This window comes from Ictidomys tridecemlineatus, chromosome X, assembly GCF_052094955.1.
Source record: "Ictidomys tridecemlineatus isolate mIctTri1 chromosome X, mIctTri1.hap1, whole genome shotgun sequence".
Taxonomy (NCBI): Eukaryota; Metazoa; Chordata; class Mammalia; order Rodentia; family Sciuridae; genus Ictidomys; species Ictidomys tridecemlineatus.
Genome location: NC_135493.1, coordinates 121,184,008 through 121,211,422, shown reverse-complemented (window position 1 = coordinate 121,211,422; position 27,415 = coordinate 121,184,008). Strand labels below are relative to the sequence as shown.

General features: G+C 38.9%; 1 protein-coding gene across 2 annotated transcripts in view; it reads left to right on the top strand.

Annotated features, from left to right (window-relative positions):
* The window catches only part of Wwc3 (WWC family member 3), a 111,313-nt gene that overhangs the window by 28,280 nt on the left and 55,618 nt on the right, over positions 1 to 27,415 (top strand). For both annotated transcript variants that reach the window (XM_078035134.1, XM_005315957.5), the window contains exons 2-4: positions 11,709 to 11,818; positions 16,111 to 16,314; positions 26,801 to 26,877. In XM_078035134.1, the coding sequence (XP_077891260.1) occupies positions 11,709 to 11,818; positions 16,111 to 16,314; positions 26,801 to 26,877 (391 nt within the window). The remainder of the gene's footprint in view (positions 1 to 11,708; positions 11,819 to 16,110; positions 16,315 to 26,800; positions 26,878 to 27,415) is intronic.

Here is a 27,415-nt window from a genome sequence, read left to right as displayed (position 1 = left end):
CATTCTGGGATGTTCATCAGCCATGACTTAGAATTTATGGGCCAAAATTGCCAGATGAATCTAACAGTTTAAAGTGAGTAAGATGACAGTGAAGCTAGCAATAGCATCCATGTTTTCTGAACTTTTTCTTTTCCCAAGTGTTTCATAGGAGTTAGAATCCTGAAATTGTTCTTCCCACTGCAAATGAAATACTCAATAGGAATCTCAGTGTGTATGTATATTCTAAAAACAACTTTAGTAAGGTGTAATTTACATATCATAAAATTCACTCATTTTGTATATAGTTTGATGAGTTTTAGTCAATTTATATAGCTACATGACCATCATTTCTAAACCATAATTATGTTTTAGAAAATTCCCATTGCTTCCCACCATCCTTTGCTCCAGCCCTGTGACTGCTGACCTGCTTTCCTGGTTCCTCTGAGGAAAAGTCATGTTTCAGAAGTCAGACTCTTCTGGGTGTCATCATTTCTATACCCTCCCTGATGAATGAACTACAGTGGAGCTCAGGGAGGAGGATTCAAATGGGGTCTCTAGAAAGTACTAAAGACTTCTCTGCAGATGCATGAGATGGGTGTGTGGGGCTTGTGAGGTAGCTGCACAATGAAGGCTCAGAGCTGATTTGGGGACATCCTTGTGAGGACCTTCCAGCCTGTGCTGGCTCCCCTCCCTTAGCTCTGTGCATCCAGGATGCCATTCCTAACGTGACAAGTCTGTATTTCCGATGGTGCTGGTAAACAGATCCTGAGCACCTGTTGTGCCCAGTCTCTTAAGAGGAAGCCACGTTTCTGTCATGCTACAGCCCATTCTCCCTTGGGTCTAGTCTCTCTAGCCTCAGATCTGCACGGCTGCTTATAAGTGTATTCTTTTAGGACCAGGATCATCTAAAAACAACTCTAGAGCTGCCATAGAAAACATACATTTGAGTGGCCAACTCTACTCAGCATTGGTCAAGTAAAGTCTGACTCATCCTGTGTCTGCAATGGAGCACCTTCAGGGCATACCCAGGAGCTCCATGGGAGTTGGGTCAGAGTTGGAGGAGCCAATCTTGCCCTGAAGGCACCAATACTAGAGGATATAAGCAGATAACCACATTATGCTTTCAGTTTTAATAAAATGTTGCAGAAGAGATCAAGTGCTGAGGCTGACCAAAGAAAGGGCAATTTGCTTCCTTCTTCTATGGACAAGAGGAATATGAACCATACCTTGGAAGAAGCATTAGAATGTGACAGGAAGCGGGTAGGAGGGAAGCATGGCAAAGAGAATGAAACAACCCAACTTTGGGGATAATGGTTACCATGGGTTGCTGGGTAAGAAGATGGACAAGAAGGAGCCAGAGGGAAGCCAAGAGTTCCTGAGTGAGATTTTGTGGTCTCAGAAATCTGTTTCTTTTAAAATGCCATCAGGGGCTTGTAGAAGTCAGCTTCTCTAGTCAGATATTTCTTAAATGGTCTCAGCTGGGTGGATTTCATTGTGAAGAGTCATAGCATCAAATGATTGTAGAATTTAGATGAGACACTAAAACAGAGGTCTCCAAAATAGTAGCCATAGCCACTGAGCTCTTAAATCTTGGGGAGCCTGAAATTAGAAGGACACAACCTGTGAAATACAAACTAGATTTCAAAGACTTTGGTACAAAAATAGAATGTAGAACCTTCCAGTTAAATTTTTTATAATTACTACACTTTTCAGTGATAGTATTTGTAATATGTTGTGATAATAAATTTTTGAAATTAGCTTTGCCTGTTTCTTTTTACTCTTTTAAGTATAGATATAAGCATTTTTTAATTAGATATGTGATGATTCTCATTGTGTTTCTATTGAGCAGGACTGACTTAGGGAATTCAGTTTACCAACTTGGGTTAATTTTATCTTTATTTTACCTTAATTTGTATTGCTAGAATTGCTTATATGTAAAGTTGAACAGTGTTTTTGTTGTCATCTCAGAGAGTCCACTTGATAGGCTTGCTGGGAAAATTCTGTTTTCAGCCCTGTTGGGTGGTGCATCCAGATGAATGGTTGTGATTGATTTGGTACCCCTCTGGGTGTGGTTTCCTTTGCATGGCAGGCTGGCGTCTTGGCCTGAGGTTGGCTTACTTTTAAACTATGTTCTGCTTATATGGTATTATGCTTGTAATTCAGAATAATAATCATATTCTCCTCGTTTGTAGAGGAAAAATATAACATGGAAGGAAAATAGACATCCATGGAGTATGTAGTAGTTCCAGGAACTACTATGTCTCTGCCTTTCTGCCTCACCACCCCCATAGTAATAACGAAAAAACTGAGGTGCAATGAGACTGAGTCATTTGCCCAGGCTCATCCTAATTAGCAAGTGCTTAAAGTATAGTTGCCCCAGTTTTAAGTTTTTCTCCCTGGAAATTTTAGAAAGTTATTGCCATCTATGCCAGTGATTCAATAAACTATATTATGAGAGACCTTACATTTATTCAGTCACTAGTTGGTGACATTTCCCAGGTGTGCTGACTTCCATTGCATCAGTGCCTGAACATGTTTGAGAACCGGTTGGATCAGATGACTCGGGGAGCAGAGCCTGGGAAGATTGCTGGTCTTCTAAATTCCTCCTCTATTGGTCTGCCTTGGGAGAGTTTTTTCTTTGCTGGAGGATAGAACATTATGCCTCTTTGTCTCCTCTGGACACTCTTTCTGGTGGACAGGCCTATATTCAGGAAACCATATAACACATCAGAGGCTGGCTTGATCATTAGAGAATTAGAACAAAAAGATGGAGGTCTTCAACAATATTTCAGTCAGTTCTGATAAATTACCTTTCTTCTTTCTAAGGACAGATCAGTTTTAAAAAGGAGATATCCAAATGAGGACTAACCCCATAGTACCCTGGCCTTCCAATCCTGCTTTTCTTATCATCTAGGTCTTGAGAGCTCAAATTCAAAATACCCTTTTCTTTCTTCATTTTCTCCCTTTTCAATTTTTTCTCAACTGTTAATTGGCTCTATTCTAGTTTTTGCATGGTATCAACTTCTGAATTTGGCTGGATTAATATATCAAACACTTTAATGAAGAACTGTATTTCTGGGGGGTCTGGCTTTGAAGGGTTAATTAGAGAAACAATTGCCTTTCTTTCAAGGAACTCACAGACTAATTGGGGAGATGGCCATGTCAAAGTAATACTAGCAAGTAAGAAGAACTATCCATAATAGAATTTAAGACTATGGAGTGGGGGAACGGACAAACCACCTAATCCTCTACCAAAAAATGTCTATACTTGGATAACAGTTTTTTTCTAAATCACTAAAGACATTTACATCATTAAATGAGATTAAATATTCAGATTTTTCATAGATTCTGATTACTTCCCTTCTTTGTCCAGATCTCTAAGTGTGTCAGCCAGCTAACTGCTTTAGCAAACAACTCCACAGTTTCAGCTGCTTGGCAGATTAGAAGTTACTTGCCCATGTCAGATCATTATGGAGGATGGAGGGGCTTCTAAGACCCCCTGATATGCATAATCATTCAGGGACCCAGATTACTTCCATAATGTAGCTCATCCATCTTTGGAGCTTTGCTACCCTCTTTTGAATCCTCTGCTTTTGGCCAACAGGCAAGGGAAGAGAGAAGGCATGGAAATTCTGCCAGGAGCTTATGGAACAAGTCTGGAAGGGGTCCACATTATTTAAGCTTACATTCCATTGGCTAGAGTGCAGCCACATGGACCTACCTGGCTGCAAGGGAGGCTGGGAAGTATTTGACCTTTCTGTGGGCTCAAGAGGCTTATAGAACTGATGCTGCTCTATTAATTTGAATAATAAATGCTGAATTAGGAGGCAGCCTTTAAATGTTGGCTCAATTGATAGAGCAGCAACATTTTATTTGCTATTAAAAGATGCATTTGGCACACTTCTTTTTGGGTTTTGTATCCTAAATGATATTGATAATACTGACCTTCAAACTCAGGCAGGTTGACTATGAATGTCCTTAGACTGACTAGCCTGTTTCTCCATGGTGAAATGCTGTGCCCTGTGGAACATGTCAACTGTGTCTTTGCAGGGGAGATTCAGGGAGACATGTGCACCCCTGTGAGTAGTTGTTTGTGGGAGGGACATGGTTATTTAGAAAAATCTCAGTTGTACCTAGTTGAAGGCAAAAGAATAGTGCTATGTTTTGTCATTGCTGAAGCAGAGAGATAAATCTGGAGATGTGCCTTTCATTTTGCAGACTGAAGACTTGGAGACTGGAGGTCTCCTGCAGATGCACTTTTATGCTACTTGAGCAAAGGGGTTTACCCGCATCCAATCCTTTGTGGTCATTTGTCTTAGGGTTTACTTCTAAATATCCTTTTCCTTAATGTAAGGTTGATGAGCCATTTGCTCTTCAGATTAGTCTGGGAATTTATCCATGAACTGGGATAATTTTGTGTTGGAGACAGTGAAAAGACTGACAATTATACTTTTTAAAAATTCTCAAGAAGACTCAGTATTTTCACATAGAAATCACAAATATTATTTGGGAATGGTCAGTTCTAAGGCTCTATCTCTAATTGGAACCCTCATGTTACATTAATACATTGAATTTCAGTTGCAATGTCTAGACCAAGTTCTGGGGGGCATGATGATTCTTCACCCTAAATTCTAGAATTGGGACTTGATGACAAGTGCCACTTCAGTTTTTAAGCATATTCTAAATAAGTATCTGAGGTAAACATACTTTTGCAATATCATTCTGATATTTTTTAAAAAACATTTATTCTTTAGTGTAAGTGGACACAATACCTTTATTTAGTTTTTATGTGATGCTGAGGATCAAACCCAGTGCCCCACGCATGCTTGGTGAGCACTTTTCCTCTGAGCCACAATCCCAGCCCCTAAATGATCATTCTGAATGGCTTTTCAGGACTAATGTGGCAGGTTTTGTGGTACATTCACCACTGTTTAAAGCATTGGCAGACAAATGCAGCATCTTTTGAAAAGAACTTCTCAACTCCACTTTGGGGGTAACTGACAACCCTTCTTGTCTTTTGACCTTGGAATTAGTTCTGGAAATCTTTAAAAATGATTGTCAATAGAGCTTATGAGTTTTATGAAGACAAATGTTTCTTTCATTATCTTTCATAGACAATAATATTCAACAGTGTACAATTTATTGGTTTTTAGTATATCTACAAAGTTTTGTGACCATCTCCACTATGTAATTACAGAACACAAATATGCTATTCCCAAAAGAAAACCCTGTACCTATTAGCAGTCACTCCCCATTCCCCCTTTCCCCAACCCCTGGCAACCTCTGATCTATTTTCTGTCCCTGTGGATTTGCCTATTCTGGATTTTGCCTTTTGATGGAACCATGTAACATATAGCCTTCTGTGTCTGGCTTCTCTCATGTTATCCCTCTCTACTCCCAGCACCACCCCCACCATAATGACTTCAAGATTCATCCTCATTGAATTATGTGTCAGTACTTTTGTCTTTCTTATGGCCAAATAATATTCCATTGTATGGATACACCATGTTTTATTTATCTATTCATTAGTTGGTGATTGATGTTTCTATTTTTTGACTATTGTGAATAGTGCTGCTATGAACATTTGTGTACAAGTTGTTGCGTGGACAGATGTTTTCATTTCTCTTGTGTACACATCTAGGAGATCATTGCTGGGTCAAATGGTAATAACTATATTTAACTGTTTAAGAAATTACTGAATTGTTTTCTAAAATTAATGACTGTCATGGATATTTATACTTATGAAAATGTGGAAATAATGTAGATGTCAATAGTAAGAGAGTGCTTAGGTAAATTACATTAACCCCTGGAGTGAATGAATGATTTGTACGAATGTAATTTATTTATTTAGCAAACACTATTGAACACCTATTTCATGTTATACTGGACCAGGTCAAAGGAAGTGTAGAGGGAGTAATTGTTTTTGAGGAACTTGAGGAGCTTGAGCTGTTCACCCATTCCAGGTGATATTCATAAATAAATTATGACAAAGGAGACAGAATTCTTTGCTGTAGTTTAGGCTGGCTGGCTCCAGTAATTTTAGAGAGACTTAAGGTAAGAATTAATAAGTAAGCATGTTCCAGAATTAAGTGGAAGAAGGTAGAATAGAAAATCACATTTACTATATGATTACAACTATGTAAAAAAACCCACAAAGAATGCATTTGATAAAGGAGGAAAAAAACATACCAAATTAGGAGTAATGGTTGCATTTTGGTGGTAGGTTGAAGGACATTCTTTCCTTTTTATGTGCATTTCCAAAACTTCATGTAATTCAACCCCCACCCCAAGTCTGTGCATGATGATTGTGGGATAGAGTTGTCAGAAAGAGTCTAGCATCAAATTTTTGGGGAGATAAGAACTCAAGAACCTGGGGTAGCATTCCTGTGAGTGAAGACAGACCTGGGAGAAATACCATTGTGAAGGCTTTAAGCCTGAATGCCTTCCTCCTCCCTTCCTCAGGCACCTGTCTCCTAGTTCATATCCTTTACCCATCTGTGGCCCTGCCTGGGCACCAGCAATACTTCACTGTGTACTTAACAAGGAAGTTTTTAAATTATTTTGAAAAGAAAAAAAGTGTCTTCCAAGTTAAAAGCCTAAACCATGCTTTTTTAAGAAGACAAGTTGATTTTGCTCATTTATTTGCTTAAATTATCTTGCCTAATCTTTTTGTTCCCTTTCAGAAATCAGAGATCAGAAATGAGAGGCAGCCCACATCATTTAATCTATTCCAGAATGTTCTACTTTGGGAATCCCTGACAGCCCCCACCCCCTGCAAATCCACTTATCCCTGTTTTTAAAAAGTGAGGCTTAGATACTGATAGGCCTAATCTGGGGGAGGTGAATGGGAGTGATGGAAAGCATAGAACTCACATGATTTTACCTCTATGCAAAGGGGAGGAGGAAGTATCAATGTGGGAAATCCCATCACAGTTGGATGAAATGGAGCAGAGAAACAGCATAGAGCAAAGTGCTTTTTCTTTTTAGTTTTTCCTTGATTTTTAAATGTGCTTAGCATTTGAACTGGCAAATGCAAATAATAATAAAAAATCAATTACATTTATAAAAATAAAAGATGTTTTCCCTAGTGACAATTTAATTGCAGAATTAGAAGTCGCACAGCTTTGGTTAATGCAAACACAGCTTTGGGCATTAAAATTAAGAATATATGGGGAGAAGGATAGGAGATCAGACTAAAGATATAAGTTTGATCCTGTTTGTAAAGTATCAAGAATTAATCTTAAGCAGAAACTATGAAATCAAATTTTGGATTGGTTGAATTTGAAATACTAACAAATAAATAAATACCAGTTTTACCAGTGTGAAAAAAGTAGGCATAAATAAATTCATGGTGGTCTTTGTGAGTATGAATTATTGGGTGGTGCTGTAATAGAGGAGGGTCTGGGAGAGGCTGAGGTGTCTGGGTTGTTTTTTTTCCCCCATCTTTTACTAAATGGCCTTTGGTAGTTTGAGTTCCCCTGTTTTATTGTTTGTGGGTTTCCTGTCTCTTTTCACATATTAATATGCCACTGTTTTCTCTGTGTGACTGCTTGTAATAATGTGTCTCTTTCTGCTTCTAATTTTTCTCTTTTGCTTTATTGTAAGAGAAATAAGTTACAACATTACCATTCCCCTGCTTCTATATACTATGTAACTAATATGGGAAAGCTGAAAGACTTATACTTGCACTGGGGGAAGTTGGAGAGCTGAGAAAGATTTAAAATATCTCCAGTTTTGTCTTTGACATGTTTCTAACTTTTTGTTAAGTTCCATTAAACTTTTATTTCTTTATTTTTGGATTCAGCTTAGTCTGGATGTTATCTAAGGTTTTAGCCTTTTCACATACCAAGCAACTTCCACTTTTTTTCTTAATTGCATAAAGTTCATAAACCTCTCTGCTAATGTTAGCAGTATCATTTTCCATTCATTTTGATAAAATAATACAAACAAAATGCATTAAACCATATGTAACCCAAGCTGTTATAAATTTTTGTAGTTCCTCTCCTTGTGGTCCATGCTGTCTCTGCCCTGAGAAAGTTCTGTTTCTATGAAATGACAGTTTGAAAACCATGCAATAAAATTGTCAGAAGTGCCCACATGGTGCTGAACAGGTCTAAAGATGCCTGAGCTCGCCAAACTTTTTTTTTTCCAAACAAAGGTCTGGATATTGGGTCCATTGGGAAATGCCTAGAAGCATGAATCTGGCATTGAGGGTCAATTTAGGGGGTCAGTGTAGTTCAAACAAAAGGGTAAATTGTCTGAAATTGGAGGCATGTGTGTATTTAGGGCCACTGTGGCTGTGGCTTCTCAACAAGGAGTAAAGCAAATGTGCTTTAGGCTGTTTGTTTCAAAAGCCTCCTTCCCTTGTGAGATCACTGCTGGGTTCTGGTTGAGTGAGGAGGCTAAACAGCTAACATTCATTTAAGTGGAGGGTGTGCACAAATTTAATAAACATGATTAGGAGTGGTGTTTTGTGCCTGATGGGCACAGTAACATGAAAACAGAAGTGGCTCCCACACAGTGGAGACAGTAGGAGTTTGGGAGTCAGACAAAACCTTATTGATAATTTGTAGAGGATTGAGCTGGACTTTGCAGGGCAAATGGGAATTGGGAATGACAGGGGTATTGGAAGCCTATCCACAGGCCCAGGAAAGGCTGAGGACAAAATGCTCAGACTAGAATGAATGTTATGTTTTGGGGGGGCAGATGAACAGACCTATCTACAGATTGTGTGGGTATATGGAGTGGAGGGAGTGATAGGGAGAAAAAGTAGAATGAGCTAGAAACTTTGTATGGGCTTGGGGAAGACTTTAGTACCAGCCCAGGGAACTTGGCAGACTGAATGCTATGCACCTTTGCACAGAGCAGCTTGGCTTGAGGAAGAGTCTTTGGGCATTAGTCTCTCCATTAAAGTGAATGGATGATAATTGGCAAGAAAAAGGATCTTGAAATTTTCTAGGATGAAGCTTTCTGCCTTGCTCGGAGCACTGGTTATCCCCCAGCCAAGCCTGATATCTCTTGTAGGTGGTTCCTAGCCTTACGCTGACAATGCAAGACCATGCTTTTTAACCAACAATAGCCAGAAACACCCCTTGCTGAAAAGCTAACACCAAAATAACGCCAGTGTTCCAAACCCCAGACAGTGCCCTTCTAATATTCAACTCTCCTCATTGTAGAGATGTGATCGATAGATTCTGAAACTGAATAACTTATCAGAGGAGGTTTACTCATTGCTGATGTAATGTTACCCACTGACACCTTTCTTGAGAGAAAAACATCATTTTTATATTAATATAGTTTAGAATATTCATGATAGTATATGTTGTGCAAGAGAAAACCACAAAGTCCCTGTCTCATAAACATTTTGGGAAGTAAATCTAAACATTTTTCCATATGCTTTTATTGGTGTGTTATAATTGTTCATAATGGTGGGATCTGTTTATATAGTCATACATAACATTTACAAATCAAAGCATTTTTGATGCTGTTATTGAAAATTGTACCAGGATTTGTTTATCTTCAATGAAGCCACAACTATCTGGACATCTTGAGAATGTGACATTCTGGTAGATAAGTCAGAAGAGTGGTGTAGATTTATTTTAATATTCTTGAATAGGACTAAATGTGCTCTGTGCATTTCAATGCCTGCTGCTAGATGACAGCCTGCATCCTCACCATTGATGTCTTTTCCATGTCTGATGGACTGTGAGGGGCTTAGGCACTAGTTCTCTATTGCTGCATGATAAGTCACCTGAAATTTTTGGTTGTATTGTCTCACATGATTTCTGTGGTGTGGGATTTGGAAGGGTTTGTGTGGATAGTTCTCACTTGGGGTCTCATGGGTTGTGGTAAAGATGGTGGCTAGGGCTTCTACATAAAGCCAATATGAAATTCACCAAAATGGCAGAAGTATCACTTGAATTGTAAAGTAAATGAATTAGGCTCAGAAGTGCCATAAGGATGGGGTTCCCACTTATATTTGTTGATTAAATGACATTGTATATAAATATGCTTAGTATATGCTTGCTTTTGGTCATTTTTCTCTAGGCTTTTTTGTTTTTTTGTACTGAGGATTGAATTTAGGGGCACTTGGCCACTAAGCTGCATCCCCAGCATTATTTTGTATTTTATTTAGAGATAGGGTCTCACTGAGTTGCTTAGTGCCTAATTATTGCTGTGACTGGCTTTTGAACTCATGATCCTCCCTCCTCAGCTTCCTGAGCTGCTGGGATTACAAGGCGTGTGCGACCATGCCCAGCTTCTAAGCCTATTCTTGAATATTATTATGCTGGAATGGCAGTGATATGCTCAGGACTCAATTTGAGTTAAGGTAGGATTATTTTTGCTGTGATTTGGTCCAATTTAGGACTTTATTCATGTACAACACTCTGCTGCTACTTGCTTGGCTTGGAACCACATCACCATCTCACCATCCCAATCGGTAAGGGAATCCTGCTACAGATGTCAGTGTCAAGGGATAAGACAGAGTATGCAGTAGTTTATCTTGTGATGTGTTTTTTTTAGTGTATCATATATGGGAGGATGTGTATAGTCAATTTTCCCTTCTGGATACTTCTGTTTTTATATTGATGTTAACTTCTTAAAATCATATATTTAAAACTAAGATTAAATGAAGATCAAAATCAGAGTTGTTCTGATAATATTTATCAATTTCTCAGTGCTACTGGGAGAAATAGCCTTGTGGTCCAACCAGTTTGGGAAAATCATATATTCAAAATTCAGTTTGTGAGGCCTGGCTGTGGGTGTGATGTCTCACTTTCCCGGGGCCAGGGACTTGAACAGAAGAAGTGGGAGGGTTGAGCTTGTGAAATTTAGGTTATCGGATTCCCATGCATACCAGTCAGTGTGCATTTATAGAGACAACCAAAGAGATAGCTGCCCAGGCTCAGACAATTATAGGTGTGTCCCGTTTTATACAACAGCTGCTGCCCTAAAACCATCTTGTCAATCAACATGATCAAGGCAGTGGGGGAGGGGGAAGCTCTGCCCAAAGAAATCCATGAAAAACAATTTACTTTCTCTCTTGTCAAGCCCAGGTTTCCTTAATCAGATTTCCCTCAAGAAGAGAAGTTTGTAGACAATGTGCTTTTGCTGTTTTTTCTCTAGAAAAATGAAAAATGATCCTTTGAAATTTCTGATTCTTATAGTGTAGGAAGTGCTCAGAAGGCATCTCATTGTACTGTTACCTTGCTTGACTTTCTGTGTTTGCTTGATGGTTGATGTTGGTTCATTAACTTATGACCATGGGTAGTGAAAATGCTTCAAGTGCATTGTGCATAGGTTTAAGTTGGTGTTCATGTGTGCTGGATGGAAACTGAAAGTTGTAAGAGAGAGCATTTCTCACCGAGTGAGAGCAGAGCATGGGTGCTCTCCAATTCTGGAAGAGTCACATTCCATTGTTATGGCCTCATTAATAGACTGTGTGGAAGAAGATGCTTGTTTTACCTGTTTTGTTGGTAACTGTCAATATCTGTTTTTGCTGGTATTTAAAGTGCACTTTGAGATAGTAATGCTTTTAATTATAAGTGTTACTAACATTGTTATTTACGCAAAGCTGGTGAATTTATTTTCCAACCAAATAGTTGTGGCAAAAGCAGCCAATTAGATAAGATAATGTATAATTTTGTTCTAAAACTAATTCTAGAATCAACAGAGCTATACAAAACTAACTTGACTTTCAAATTTGTTTTCATAATTTTATTTTGCAGGATAACAAAGCCATTGACCTTTGCCGATTGTGTTGGGGACGAACTTCCTTTAGGATGGGAAACTGTATATGATAAACAAATTGGAATTTATTATATGGACCACATAAATAGTAAGTAGAGTGCCACACTTGCCATCATTACATGTAAATGATTGTTCAGGTTGAATCTCAAAAAATGCTACAATGTTGTTTTGTAAAGCAAAACAATTGTTACCATCTGATGCAATGTGGGATGGATTTTATAAATATAATGTGAAGTTTTCATTAACTGAGTGCTCAGTGCATGAAGCAGTTAGCTATGTGTTACTTATGTCTTGCTGAGGACTGAATATAATAAGTTTAATGCAGGGTTTTAATATTTAGTATAAGTAATAAATTTCCCAGGCAATCTGGAATCAGAAATACCTCTCATAATGGAAAGGCTTATTGCAAAGTAGAATTTAACAAGTTCCTGGAACAGCAGGTGCCCAAGTGGTTGCTTTAACATACCAAACCTTTTGATCTTCATGTGTGAAAGGAGAAAATGGTGTAAAGGTGACAGGTCTTTGATCTTGCCAGTGTCTTTTGTAGAACTATTTGGAGCAGTGGTTCTCAGCCTGGGGTGATCTTTGTCCCCTGGGGACATTTGGCAGTACCTAGAGGCATTCACAATAGTTGTGCCTAACAGAGGTGCTGCTGGCATTTAGTGGGTGGAGACCAGGAGTGCTGCTAAACATCCTACAGTACACAGGATGGTCTCCCAACAGGGAATAGTGTCAAAGAAGGGAAACCTTGATACAGAGGCTCCATGTCATTCTACATCCATTCTCCACCCTCACTCTTGGCTTTCTGCTTCTTCATTAGCCTTTCTGGAACTGATCCCAACTAGGGTTCCATTTCTCACTCCCATTTTCATTCTAGCTCCCTTCAGTGTTTCTATCATTGTCATATTACTACTGGGGACATGAAGGGGACATGAAGCATGGCTTTCCCTTGCCTTGCTTTTTCTTTCAGTTTATTAAGTGTGGGTCTGAAGATGCATGATGGATTTTGATATTCTTTCCCTCTCCAGTCCTGTGGTACCTCATGTTCCCTTAGTATGATTAACCTGGGCTGGTTTCTTTGGGGTTGATTCCTGAGTTTTGAATTGCCCATGATGTTTCAAGGTTGTGAGCCTTCTTGTCTCAGATATTGAATGACATTGTCAGGCAGTGGGCTTTCCAATTCCTGGCACTAAGCTTTGTACAATTGTAGCCATTTTTCAAAAACTGGCCAGTGATGATTGGAAACAGAAAATAAATATTGTCCTGGCCCCACTGGCCTCCCATGCAGGTATCCAAGTGGCAGGAGAGTTTCTAGGTGGATCTGCCACCCACTGGATAGAGTAAGGTACCTGAAAGAAGAGAAGTTGAGAGGCCCCAGCTGAAGACTGTTCTTCCAGTGGCACTCAATTGGCTTGCCACCTCATGGCTGTGTGTTTGGGTGAATATGGCTATCTTGGGTGGCCCTCTCAGCTGATAGAGTAAGAGGCAGTTCCTAACAGCCAAAACCCTCTCATTCTGTGAAACTACTATGCTATAGGACTGGGCAGTATGGCTGTACCACCAGGCTTTCTCCTTCCTGGGCCTAAGTAAGTATAGATGCTCACCAAATGGTATAGACATTTGCCTTATACAACATTTCCAGAAAGTCTACCTGCTGCTCTTGTGGCCTAGGACCTGTTCTGGCCTGTCTTTCTTGTAAACTCAGCACTTATCCACCAGTGCCCCTTATTTACCATGACATTCCTTGCCCGCTCACTCACTGAATCACAGCAAGCGTTTATAGAACACCTTTGAACTGCCCACTCTCTTTAGGCCCTGGGCACCTAAGAAAGTAAGACCCATTCCTCACCCTCAAAGATTGACACTATAAAAGTGGCCATGAACCCTAAAAGAAAATAGCCACCAAGGACTTTCTTCCAGCCACCAGGAACATAAAGGATGACCTAGCATGTGGGGGGTAGTGAGTGAGCATGAAAGCAACTCTGGGGTCACATCACCTCCTTCATCTGAGACCTTCAAGAAACCCAACTCTTGATGACACAGGTTTAAAACTCTTTAAAGCAAAGATCTAAGGAATCAAATATTAACATTTGAACTATGCAGATGGGGTGAGGGACCAGAGAGGCTATGGGTTGATACCCTCAAGATTCCTGAGACCCTCTAGGGCACTGGAACACTGTGAACAATGCCATTGGCTGGCTTCAGGGTGTCATGCAGCTGAATAAACATCAGGAACATCCGGGCAATTATGAAAGTACTGATTCTGCCCCACCCCAGTCCCATTGAATCTCAACTCTGGGGCTAAAGCCAGACTCTGATTTTTGTTTTTTTGTTTTTTCGCTTTGTTTTATCTTTACCCATATAAGCTTTCAAGGCCTAGAGAGGCTTTCTAAGAGCCTGGGGTGGCAGCGTAAAGTGCTGATTAGGGGTATAGGCAGGAAGGTGGATGGGGATAATGTTTTCAAGAGAACGTGCTTTGGAACATTTAGCAAGCACACTTGTGTGGATGGCAAAACAAGAATAGCATAAAATTTACCTTACTAACCACTTTGAGGTGAAATTCACAGATCACAAAATGAACATTTTAAAGCAAACAGTTCAATAACATTTAGTGCATTCATAATATTATGCAACTGTCATCTCTGCTAGTTCCAAAACACTTTCCTTAGCCTAACGGGAAAGCTATCCTCATTAATCAGTCATTCAGTATTGCTCTCTCCCCTAGTCTCTGCTAGCTGTTTCTGCTTTCTGTCCTTGTGAATTTGTACATTCTAGACATTTCATATCTATGGAATCATCTGTATGGCTTTTTGTGTCTGGCTTCTCTCACTTAGCATGATGCTTTCAAGATTTCTCTATTTTGTAGCACATGTCAGTACTTCATTCCTTTTTATGACCTAATATCTTTCCACTCTCTAAATTGAGAGAAGATTCTGGGGATATAAAGCCTAAGGCAGAACTTTTGCTGTCCAGGATTCATAATTTGCCTGTGAAGCAGAAAATATAGAAATAAGTATGTGCCAACTGGTACAGGTGGTTAGAATGGCATTGTCAATTGTGCAGAGGAGAGACACAGACCAGGAGAGCCAGAGAAGGCTTCAAAAAGAAGGCCTTTGCAATGAGTGTTGGAAGGTGGTAGGCTGCCCTGGTGAGCAGAGAGGACAGAAGCAGCGTAAACACAGGCACCAATGAGCTAGTCAGGCACATCTGGTGATTTTTGGAAAAGTTGTCTGTACAGAGGTTGTTTGTGAGGAGAAGGACACAAAATAGAGATGAAGCTAGAAAACGAGTTTTGGGACTCATGCTGTGGATACTGGATTTTGTGCTTTAGAAGAGATACATATGAAAGAGGGTTGCAGCAGTTAGGAAGGTAATGTGGGTAAGTGCACTGAGGATGGGCTTTGTTGGCGTGAGACAAGAAGCTGAGTGACTATGGGGGAAGATTGTGAGGCCCTGATTGAAGTAAGGGGAGACAGAGAAAAGGGCATATAGTCAGTCATTATTGTATTCAGCAGTAGGAATCACCACTTCTTGATAACCCTTAGAGTATTCTGCGGGGTGGGGGGAGAAGAGCACAAGTTCTTTGAGGATGATACTCAGCTTGGATTCCCAGGTTGGCTAAGTAGATAGATCTAGATACTGCTCATCAAAAGAGGGAAGCAGTGCATGGTATGAGTTGTTTAGTTTGGTTTTGCTTCTGGTAGTGAAAGGGCAGTGTGTGAGAACAAGTTGTGCTTCAGATGACTGGCTCAGAATTACTATGGGTCTGACAAGAAGGAGATGCATTTAGGAGGCAGCTGGGAATAAAAAAATTGGAGCTCAAGATAGGAGTTGGAGCCAGAGGTAGATGTGGGCCCTTTCAAGAGCCTGCAGAGTGGGAAATGTGGGGAATTGTGCGTGGGAGGGGAATGAGAAAAGGAAAAGAGTAGCAAGTCAAGCAGGGGACAGTAGTATTTTTACACATCCCATGTGAAGACTGTTTTTCTCATTGACTTTTTCACATCTCATGGTGAAGAAGTCAGTGAGAAAAACATTGTAATTATCCATTATACAAATATCCATTAACAGTTTTGAACTCATTTGGGTGCATCTCCTTGGGCACTTATTTAAAGTATGGTCTTTATTGATGAAAGGATCGTCTTGTCTTTCCTCCTCCACTGAACTATTTCATATCTGTAGAGTTTTCTTTTTGTCTGAACTTTGGAAATATAAGTAGAAAGTTTTCCAAACTTCAGAAAGTTTCATGATGTGAAACCTTTCACAATGTTCATCCTGATAATTAGTTAATTTTCATATTGACTAGTAGCATAATGTGTGACTGTTGGTCAACCTACAGATGTTACCCTCAAGACACTCATTTCCTTATCATCTTCCTTTTAGAGCTTACCCAGATTGAGGATCCAAGAGAACAGTGGAGGCGAGAGCAGGAACGGATGTTGAAGGAGTATTTAATTGTAGCCCAGGAGGCTCTCAATGCCAAGAAAGAAATATACCAGATCAAGCAACAGCGGTTCGAGCTGGCCCAGGAGGAATACCAGCAGCTGCACAAACTGTGTGAGGATGACAGCCGCTCGTATGCTAGCTGTGAGTTAACTTGTTCCCTTCACTGAATGCATGTGACTTTAAAAGCCATCTCCCTGCTAAGTTATCTGCAAACAACCAACTTTACTCGGGCAAGATGGCTTTGTAAAGGCTACAATCTCATACTATTAGCTAATGGATATTTATCAAATACTCACTTTGTGCTCAGATGTTAAAATATGGTGGTGATTAAGAAAGGAAAGGTCCCTCTCCTCATGAAGCTACATTCAGGTGGGAAAAGTGAAAAATAAATGAGCTAACAAAATTTCAGGTCATGCTATGAGACAACCTCCTGTCTCATGATTGTCAGTTTTGAAGACACTTCACTCAGAGACCAGTGCACTTAATAGCTGTCTTACTATGTGCCTTGAGGGAATGGAGGAAACTCGGGTATAATGATATGTTGCTTCCAAGTCATATTTCTCCTGGTCTTCAGATATTGGTTCAAATATTGCAACTTAATATTGCTTTTCTGGAGTGACCTCTTGGGGAATGATTCCCTTATTCCTGGGTTGGAAGATTTGGCAGTCTGCAGGCATGCTCAGCTCCTGTCTGTCTGTGGAGGCCTTTCCTGGGCTTTAGTCTTTATTGGGCAGTACACTGAAGGAGAAGGAACCCAGTCTAACCCAAAGAATCAGAGAAATCTGACCCCAAAGTAAATGGCTGTATCTACTGTTCATGCTTTTTTCCCCCTTTTTTGGTGGTGCTGGGGATTGAACCCAGGGCCTTGTGTACAAAAGGCAAGCACTCTACCAACTGAGCTATATCCCCAGCTGGACCCTACTGTTCTTCAGAGGAATGCTTCCTTAGTTTCAGAGGCTACCAGAGATGAGCTCCCATTCCTTAGTGCTTAGTGGGTGCTCAGAATGGAAGGAACCAGGTCTGGTCTCAGAAACCAAATCCTTTTTTTTTTTTTTTTTTTTTTAACTGATGGTAACTGCTCAAGCTAATCCCTTCCCAACAGAATTGTCACACTCAATAGTCCACTGCAGGCATGCATGGCTACCATGTCTTGGGGGCCTTTAAGCTTGGAGAGAATATATGAAGTTAGTACCACTAAGTTTTATTTAATCAAAACCTAAGTCTAGTGACACACAGGAGTATCTATGTGTGATGTTGTTGTCATGTTATCAGGTGTTTGGCTCTGGTGACCAAGCTTTGAACATAAAAGATGTGATCATAGCTTTATTCTCTGTTGCAAGTCAGAATGGAATAAACGCCAAGGGGCCACATGTCTTGTGCTCTTTTTATTGCACTACTGTCAAAGGTGAAAGAAGCATAGAAACTGTGGACAGTGGCAAGGTTTTGCCTCTGTAATAGGAATGTAAGATGTCTTTCTTACCATGTGCCTTGAGGGAATGGAGGCAACTCAGGTATAATGATGTGTTGCTTCAAAGTCACCTTATCTCCTGGTCTTCAGATATTGGTTCATGAAAGTTTTTTACTGATTCTTTTTAGTTATATAGGACAATAGAATCCATTTTTATATAGTTACACAAGCATTTTTTATAATATATCTCATTCTAATTAGGACCCCAGTACATGCAAGTTTTTTTTTTAAACTTTCCATGAAAAGGTGATAGATCAGCTCAGTGCAGAATTTTATGGACTGGTTTCTTCTCTCCATAGTTTTCATGTAATGCCTTTCTCTGATTATCATATTGGGGTAATGCTAGCTTCATAGAATAAATTGAGAAGTTTTCTCTTCAATTTACTGTAAGAATTTTTATGGGATTAATATTAATGCTTTCTCAACTGTTTGATAGAATGTATCAGAAAAGCCACAAAGGCTTGGAGTTTTTTGTGGTAATGTTTTTAACTATAGAGTCCAATACCTTTGATAGATATAGGGTTGTTTTTTAAAAATTTTTTCCTCTTGAATCAGTTTTGGTATTTGTATGTTCCAAAGGTTTTGTTCTTTTTATCTAATCTTAAACTCAGCAAACTTTTCTATGAAGAGTCAGTAGTGACTATTTTATGCTTTGTGGGCTACTGGATCTTAGTCTCCACTACTCAATACTTTTGTTATTGGGCAAAAGCACTCAGAGACAACATGTAAATGAATGTGTCTGGCTGTGTTCCAATTAAAGTATAAATACAGGTAATAAGCCAGATTTGGCCCATAGGGAGTTTGTCAAACTATGATGTGAGCTGTCAAGTCTGTATTGTTTGTAGTCTCCCCTTTGTTATCCTTTGACTCTCTGTAGGATACAAGGTGTGAATCCTCTTTCATGCCTTATATTAATAATGTCTGTCTTCTTTTCCTTTATTATAAGTGTAACTAAACTTTTGTCAATTTTATTTATCTTTACAATGAACTGGCTTTTGTTTTTCTTTCCCCCTCGGCCTCTTGTCTTTTTTCTATTGATTTTTATTATTTTTTATTTCCTTCTTTCTACTTAGTTTATCTTTAATTTGTTCTTCCCTTTTTGGCTTCCTAAAGTGGAAACTTAGATCACTGAATTTAGACCTTAGTCTTTCACGTAGCCTTTAAAGGTGCAAATTCTTGAAGCTCTCTTTAATTCATCCCATATGTTACTATATTTTAAAATTTTTATTCCTTTCAAAATATGTTTTCATTTCTATGTGATTTAGATTTTGACCCATGGGTTCTTTAAAAGTAAGTTGTTGGGGGCTGGAGTTGTGGTTCAGTGTTAGAGCACCTGCCTCGTATGTATGAGGCACTGGGTTTAAAAAATAAATACATAAAAATAAAAGTTCATCCACAACTAAAAATATATATGTATATGTATATTTTAAAAAGTAAGTTGTTGGGAATTTTAAAAGATAACATGTTGTTATTGATTTCTAATCTAATTCCATTGTGGTCAGAGACTAACCAAGCTAAAATTTCAATCTTTTGAAATCTATTGAGATGACTTTTATGGCCCACCATGTGGTATCTCTTGGTGATCTCAAGAACAGATGCCCTTGGACTTGATGCCTCAACATCACACCTAGCTGAAACATTGACTTATAACTGGTTCTGAGATCATGTAGTTCATACAGCTTTCAGAAAGCTACTTGGCAGAAGCAAGGTTAAACCAAACAAAATTGCCATTTTTTTTTGCTAAATAAATTGAATATTGGCTATTTCTTATGATTCAACCTAATAGTGTGTTTTTTTCCCATATCCCTTAGGCACTTTATCTGTTATGTTTTGGGTTTGGTTAGGTCCCCAAAGAGGCCCTCAAGTCAATCTTTCAGAAAGTGGAACAGAAGAAGTACATATCAGAAAAACTTGGTAGGAAGTTTCTTTCTCATGATTAAAAAGAAGAATTGAGTTAAGAGAAGGTGGTGTGAGTTATGTACTAGCTACAATCAGTGCAGCCAGAATTTCAGCTTCAAGGAGTATGGGCACTCTGGACTGTACACCTTTGAAGAGGTAGATATAGGGGAACCTTAGAGCAGCCACTCTGAAGGTGGAGATGGGGAAATTCAATGCAGTGTTGAGCCTGTGGAGTAAGGTTATTCAGTACTTAGAGTCCTATGGATCTGGGATATTCAGCAAGATTGGTTTTTGTATTTCCATCACCTTTTTATGCTCTTGATGTTTGGGCAAATAAGAAATTATACTTAATTGCATTCCTTCCTGTACCCCACAGAATTTTATTAATGCTCAGTAAAAATACTCAAGACGCTATCTTTCTCAAGACACTGTCTTTGAAGTGGCGTCTGCTTCTTCAGTAGAGGAAACTGATAGTTCTGCAGTGTTGAGAATTGAATATACCCATCAGTTTCCATTGGCTGACCTGTGAAGTCTTGGTGTAGACAGAGTCCCTTCTCCATGTGAATAGGTTGCCTTGGAGGCCAGAATTAGGCCTGTCTGTTTTCATGAAAGGGCTAGAGATGCCAGTGGAGCTTCCTGGGGCCTCTTAGCTCACCAGGGAAAAAGTCAACTATGAATGGAATCTAGGAGTTAATCCAAGTGGTTTATCAAATTGCTCTGTCCCTAGGGCTCCTACTAGGCTCTTTTAGTCTGTTGTTTAACCTGAACAACTGATTACAATGAGGAAAACCCTGATAGTCATGACTCAAATGAATTCTTTCTGGCCACAGGATAAAGTTCAGTACAGTGATCCTGTTGGTTTGAATTGCTGATTTAACAGATGGCTTGCACAGCCATGTCAGAGGTAATGGGCCCACATTGGTAGCTGCTGTGGCTGTACCACAGCACATCTGGCTCCAGTTGGCTACTTGGATCTTACAGCCTCTCCATCTCTTTCACTGCCAGTTGATCACCTGAAGCAGGGAGGTGACTCCTTGCTCTGGTACTGGGAACTATATATCACCTGGATTTACTTTGTTACTTCTTCATTGATAATAACTTGAAGTAGAAGAAAACAATATTCAATAAGGTAGTGTTTCATATGCTTTGTTATGTTTTCCACATTGTAGCCTCTGCTATCATCTTGGGAAACTGAATCAATTGACTAAATTACTTCTTCAAGGTTATATACCCAGTAAATGATAGAACTTGAATTTGAACCCAGATCTGTTTTTTTCATGGCTGTCGGTTCTCTGTACTATTTCCCAGACAAATAAGGCAGCTCAAAAGAGCTGATTGCGTTTTTAGAATGCTTAACTTCTCTTTCAAGTTATCTGAAAATAAAGGCTGGTTATAAATGGACAGGTTGTATGGCAATTATACAACAATAAAGGGGCAAGAGGAAAGCAGAGCACTTTCTACTTCTTGACTTTCTCATGGCCCATGTAGGATCACTCAGCTTTTTCTTCACTTTTTGACAGGTATTTATTAAGTACCCACTGTTGGTATATACTAAATGCTAGGAACACACTTTATTCCTAATGGCTGATTACAGGGGAGAATAAGGCAATAATGATAAACAGCCATTTTTAATGTTGGAGCAGAAGGGTGTGGGGAGGAGTGGAGGAGAGGAAGTGCATCTCACTTATACCCTTCAAAGATTTTCTCCTGAGCTATTGAAATCACCAGAAAAAACTCCATTCATTGGAGAGGAAAGATTTTGTGTCAATGTTGAGCCATCTGGTATCTAAGAATATCCAAGCCTTGACCTTTTTTGCTCCTGACCAAAACAAATTCAGATGCTTTGCTGGATTAGTTGGAGCACAATCTCCAGGAACCAAGATCCCAACTCTATTTCTATGGGCCTCTGAGCTCACTGCCTGGTGCTCAGTCCTATTTTCTGCTTTGTAGAATACTGGGATGAGACTGGTTCACAATGGACTCATTCTCTCAGTGGCACACCTGATAATTTTTCTACAGCTTTATTTTGTAGATTTCTCTTCTCCATTTTTCTTTGCAACATGTTCACCTCTCTGCCTTCTTTCTAAATGAAGAATGCATTCATTATCTCAGAAGCCTTTTCTAGTGTTACTCCTTCATTCTTGAGAAACCTCTGGCATCTACCCAGATATGCCATTTATCTGGCATTCAGATAAATGATGTGATGATTTTTAGGATCTTCTGGAAGAAATTCTTATTTATATATTTTTTTGTGGTGCTGGGGATTGAATCCAGGGCCTTGTGCATGTGAGGCAAGCACTCTACCAACTGTGCTGTATCCCCAGCCCTGGAAAAAATTCTTGCACGAGTAGAATTATAATCTGAGCTACAGGTTTGCAGACTATGTTAGTTCTGCTGGCTGAATCCTGTCCAATGGAGGTGTTGCAAATAACGTCTTCTTGGAACACAGCCATGCCTATTCACTCACTTGTTGTCTATGGCAGCGAAAAAAGCAGAATTGAATATTTAACACAGACTATATGGCCCACAGCAAAATGTACTGATTCTCTGTCCCTTTGCAGAACCTGTGGTTCTCAACCTTGGCTGCAAGTTCAAATTTCCTGGAGGGCTTTTAAAAACTACTAGACCTGGGCCCTATGCTGTCCCTAGATTTATTTAATTGGCCTTTGATGGGGGAGGCAATATTTTGCGTGTTTCTTTAAAGCTCCCCAGGTGGTTCCTGAGTCAAGATCTACTGGTTTAGATTGACTGTGTATGTCCCTTCTAGCAGCAGGAATGCGACTTTGTTATCCTGACTGCCAGGAGCAATACACTGAAAGTATCTTTAGGTGCCTGGGAAAGAGTCAGCCTTATCTCCAGTGAGAAGGTGCTGACTCACCCTGGATTCTTGGGTCAGGTGGTGGTGAGGCTTGACCTTATCAGCCATCAGTCCTGCCAACATTCTTTCCGAGGCTCCAAGCCCATCCCACAAAAACTATCTTCCCTTGCTCCTAGCTAAAGGATTTCTCATCTGCTGTCTGAGTTAGGATAAAGGCTACAGTCAATCTGTTCAGACTTTTGTTTTCCTTCACATGAGCATGTTGGAGCAGGCAGGAGAAAAATGGATCATGCAGCATTTTCCCCACATATTAGTCTGCAAGCCTCAATCTTGGAGGCAGTAGTAGAGTACATATGTTTACTGAGAGATAATCCCCCAGGAGTTCTAGACACAAATTCTTTTATGAATGATGGCATAGTATAGATCAAGTCATTACAAATTCAGTCTTTTAATCTACAAAATGGGGAAGCATAATCATCATCTTCCTTTCATGAAGATTTTTGAAAATAGGTGAAATAAATGTGAAAGGGCCTCTAAAATAGCAAGGTATGATAATTTAAATTGCTGTGCTCCAGCTAAACTATAACCTTATTATTATATCATCTGAAGCAATATTTTATGCCGGAGCCGACTCCTTAAGCTATTTAATAGCTCTGCATATTCAACTCTCTAGAGAAAAGAAAGTTCCAAGGTGGCAGTCTGGTCTTTATCATAAACCTTGAGATTAGAGACATGTTTACCAGAGGAAGAACTTTTTATAAATGTTGTAGAGCGCATGCTGTTAAAAAGGGGGTCTGGAATCCTAAAACTCTAAAAATGGTTCTGTTAGACTTATGGGAGGATCTAAGAAACTGAGGCTTTTATTTATAAATTGAAATATACTATTCAAAGTTATGCCAGTGTTCACAACTATTCTTAGTATTTGGAGATAAAAGTTATTCATGGTTTTAGGTACTTGAGTTGCCTTATTCCCTTGTTTCAGACCTGGGATTTCATAATTGTAGAGACCATAGGTAAAGTTATATGAATGGTATAAGTAAAGTCTGTCATTTGGGATGATTTTAGCTGTAAGTAATGGAAAACTAACTTTCCTGGGCCTGGACAACATGGAAATTCATTATCACATAATAGTCCTTTGGGGGCTGGGTGGAGTTTTTCCATTGTTGTATCTGATGGCTCCATGTGTTCTTGGTTTATCAAATTTGATGTCTAGGACTGTGTATGCACCAAGTCTCCTAGAGGAGAGATAGCTACTTGTCAACATTGGAGTTTTATTAATTAGGAAGAAGAAATGGGGGGAAGGCTGCTGCATTTATGTCCAACAGTACTAACCACATGCTCCTTTATGTATTTCCCTATGAAATTGCAGGCAGAAGAAGTTTGGTGGTAATGATTTCCAGTCATTGTTACTGATGTTAAACATTGAAGTTAACTTTGCTGAAATCCCGTGGTGGGGTTACTTTCTACTCTTAATGTGATAAATCCCAGGCGATAACCATTGGCATTGTCTTCCTATTAAGTTGACCAGTTGTACACACGTGTAAAGGAGGAGGCAGCCATCTGTAGCCTCATTTGTATATTGCTTCCCTCCAGGGTAGAGGGCCTTTAAGCTCAGGTCTGGGAGATTTAAGTCCCAGGACTTTACTGGGGAGGTTTTCTATAAACAATTTTTTGTCTCTTGAGGGCACATTGTTTGAGTTATTGCTTTCATTACTGATCTTAAATGAAACCCATAAGTCGGGCAATATTTAAGTCATAGGATTTGGAAATAGCCGTTTTCATCTAACAATTTTTTTTCAGTGCTGGGGTTTGAAGCCAGGGCTTCACACATGCTAGGCAAGTGCTGTACCACTGAATTACATCCCCAGCCCATGAAATTTGTTTTAAAAATATTTTATTTTGTGTCCTTGAGAGATCACAATTTTAAGTATAAGAACATTTGAGATAAATCTGGCAAACATTTAGCTCCTCCAGATATTTATTTCCAGTAGATCCAGATTGAAGTTCTGACTAAATGGGGCTTGAATAGAAGATTTTCCATAGAACCATTTTTAAAATGGGAGATCTGAACTGCTCAAATTAACTTTGGATGTTGTTCTAATTGAAGTTTTAAATAATCTTGCTGTGTAAGCTACTGGTTTGAGTAAGCTATGGTTTTGAGCTATCCTTTCCAATATAAAGCCAGAAAAGGATTTTTTTCTCTTGCCAAATTCTTTGTTGGTATGTTATAGTTGTTCATAATCATGGAATTTGTTGTTACATATTCATACATGTACACACTATGACAATATAAATTGACCAATATCATTCCCCAGCACTCCCCCTCTCCTTCCCTACCTTCTAGTCCCTTTCCTCTACTGATCTCCCTTTGATTTTCATGAGATTCCCCACCATTCCACCTTTCCTTTCCCTTTTCTTTTCTAGTTTCCACATATGAGAGAAGATATACAACCCTGATCTTCTGAGTTTGGCTTGTTTCACTTAACATAGTGGTCTCAAGTTCCATTCATTTTCCTACAAATGACCTAATTTCATTTTTCTTTAGGGCTGAATAAAACTCCATTGTGTATATATATGCCACATTTTCTTTATCCATTCATTCTCTGATGGAACCTAGGCTGATTACATAGTTTGACTATTGTGAGTTGTGCTGTTGTAAACACGGGTATGCTTGTATCACTGTAGTATGATGACTTTAATTCTTTAGGCTAATACTATGGAGTGGTATAGCTGGGTCATATGACAGTTCCATGCCTAGTCTTTTAGGAACCTCCATACTGATTTCTGTAGTGATTTTACTAATTTACAATCCCACCAACAATGTAAAAGCATTCCTTTTTTCCCCCACATTCTCTCCAGTGTTTATTGGTATTTGTATTCTTGATGACTGCTATTCTTATTGGTGTGAGATGAAATTTTAGTGTAGTTTTGATATGCATTTCCCAATTGCTAACAGTGTTGAATATTTTTCATATATTTTTTGGTCATTTGTATTTTTTTATTTTGAGAATTGTCTGTTTAATTAATTTTCCCATGCATTAGTTGAGTTATTTGACTTTTTGGTGTTATATTTTTAGAGTTCTTTATATAGTCTAGATATTAATCCTCTGTTGGAAGAGTAGCTAGCAAAGCTTTTGTCCCATTTTGTAGGTTCTCTTCACATTACTAATTGTTTTCTTTGCTGTGCAGAGCTTTTTAATTTGAAGCCATCCATTTATTAATTCTTGTCATTAAGGAAAGGATTTTGAACTAAGTTATAGTTCTAGGCACCTAAGTTAACTGTGTGACAGTCAACCTTTGGTACTCAAACCAAAAAAGTAAAAGAAGGGGTTATGGCCCTGCTGATGGATTTTTTGAGCAGGTGATATTAAGGACAGTAACCAGGAGGCTGATAATACTAGTGTGGAATGACTCGAAGATGAAGACAGATGAGCTGAGGAAGAGAATAAAAGTCGAATTGCCATAATACAAAAGCCTGTAGTTTCAGACACCAAAAGAAAGGAGCCAGAAACATCAAGAAAAAGCTATGCAGAGAGATGGAAGGAGTGGTAAAAATGAGAAACAGCTACTGGCTGCTCTGGCCACTGGAGTACTAGAAAAGAAGTGCAGTTCTCTGTGCCGACAGAAATTGGCAGAGAGCACATAGCCTGTAAACAGCTCTGTGGAGCTTATTCACCCTGAGTATTGGCTATTCATACTAATGACACTGTGTCTGTAAAAAGCATTTAAATCATGTGCACTGCACTGTTTAAGAAAGCATTGAGTGATGTGATATATTTAAGCTAAATATCCATCAATGACAAGCAACTAGAATAAAACCATGAGTACCTCATTTCAGTTTCTGGGAACAAAAAACTTGGGGGTGCAACTTTCCTCAGCTTTGCCAGACTAGTGTAGTTCTAGTAGTGGCATAGTACAAATCTGCCTTTTTTATTTTATAAATTCTTAATGTGTCAAAAATTATTCATCTGGAGGTGAAGAAAATGAATACAAAATCAAAATGCAACCACAGAAAATAATCACAGTTAACCTTTTGCTTCTATCCTTCAGTGACTTCCATATATGTATATTGGAAAAGACAGAAACAATGGGTTCATACTGCTTATACCTGCACATAGGACAGCTTTCCATGCCATAATCACCTCTTGTTTCCCCTTGTGTACGTATGTTTTTTAACCCTAGTAGATTTGTAGTAGAAATAAATAGGGTTTGATTTTCCTGCAGCCATATATTTTCCTATATGGGATCATGAAGAAAATCTTGATGAAAAAAAATCAAACCTCAGGATTTGAGGTTGTGCAATATTAATTCTTTAGGAAACAGTGCCCACTTAAATCAGATATTTAGAATTAATTATTTAATATGGTAAATCAGAAGTTTCTTGTGTGAATTTATTTATTTTAAGGATCTATTGTAAAATAAAATATTTTTCTTCTATTTAGCCTTCTCAGGATATTCAACAAATACAAAGTATGACCCACACCAAATTAAAGCTGAAATAGCAAGTCGTCGGGATAGGGTGAGTAAAACTAGTATTTTTACAACTAGATTCACCATACACATTCTTCTTCTCTTTTTTAAAATTTTGGTTTATTGCAGTTGTACCTAATAGTGAGGTTTATTTTGACATATTCATAAATGTATATAACATAGTTTTCTCCATTTTAATCCCTAGTATTATCCCCTTCCCTTCCATCCTCCCTCCATTCACCCCCTTCATCTACTGTATTGGTCTTCCTTTTATTTATTTAATTGGTGCATTATTATATATAAAATTGGAATTTATTGTGATATATTCATGCATGCACATAGCATAATTTGGTCAACTATATTCCCCACTTCTTCCCCTTCACCTCCTATCCTCTCTCATCTTTTATCCCCTGCTGCTTCTCTACTTTTCTCCCTTCTATTTCTGTGAGATCCTCTTGATTTTATTCCTTTTTAATCTCCAGCTTCCACTTTGACTTTCTGGGTCTGTCTCCTTCCTTCCTTCCTTCCTTCCTTCCTTCCTTCCTTCCTTCCTTCCTTCCTTCCTTCCTTCCTTCCTTCCTTCCTTC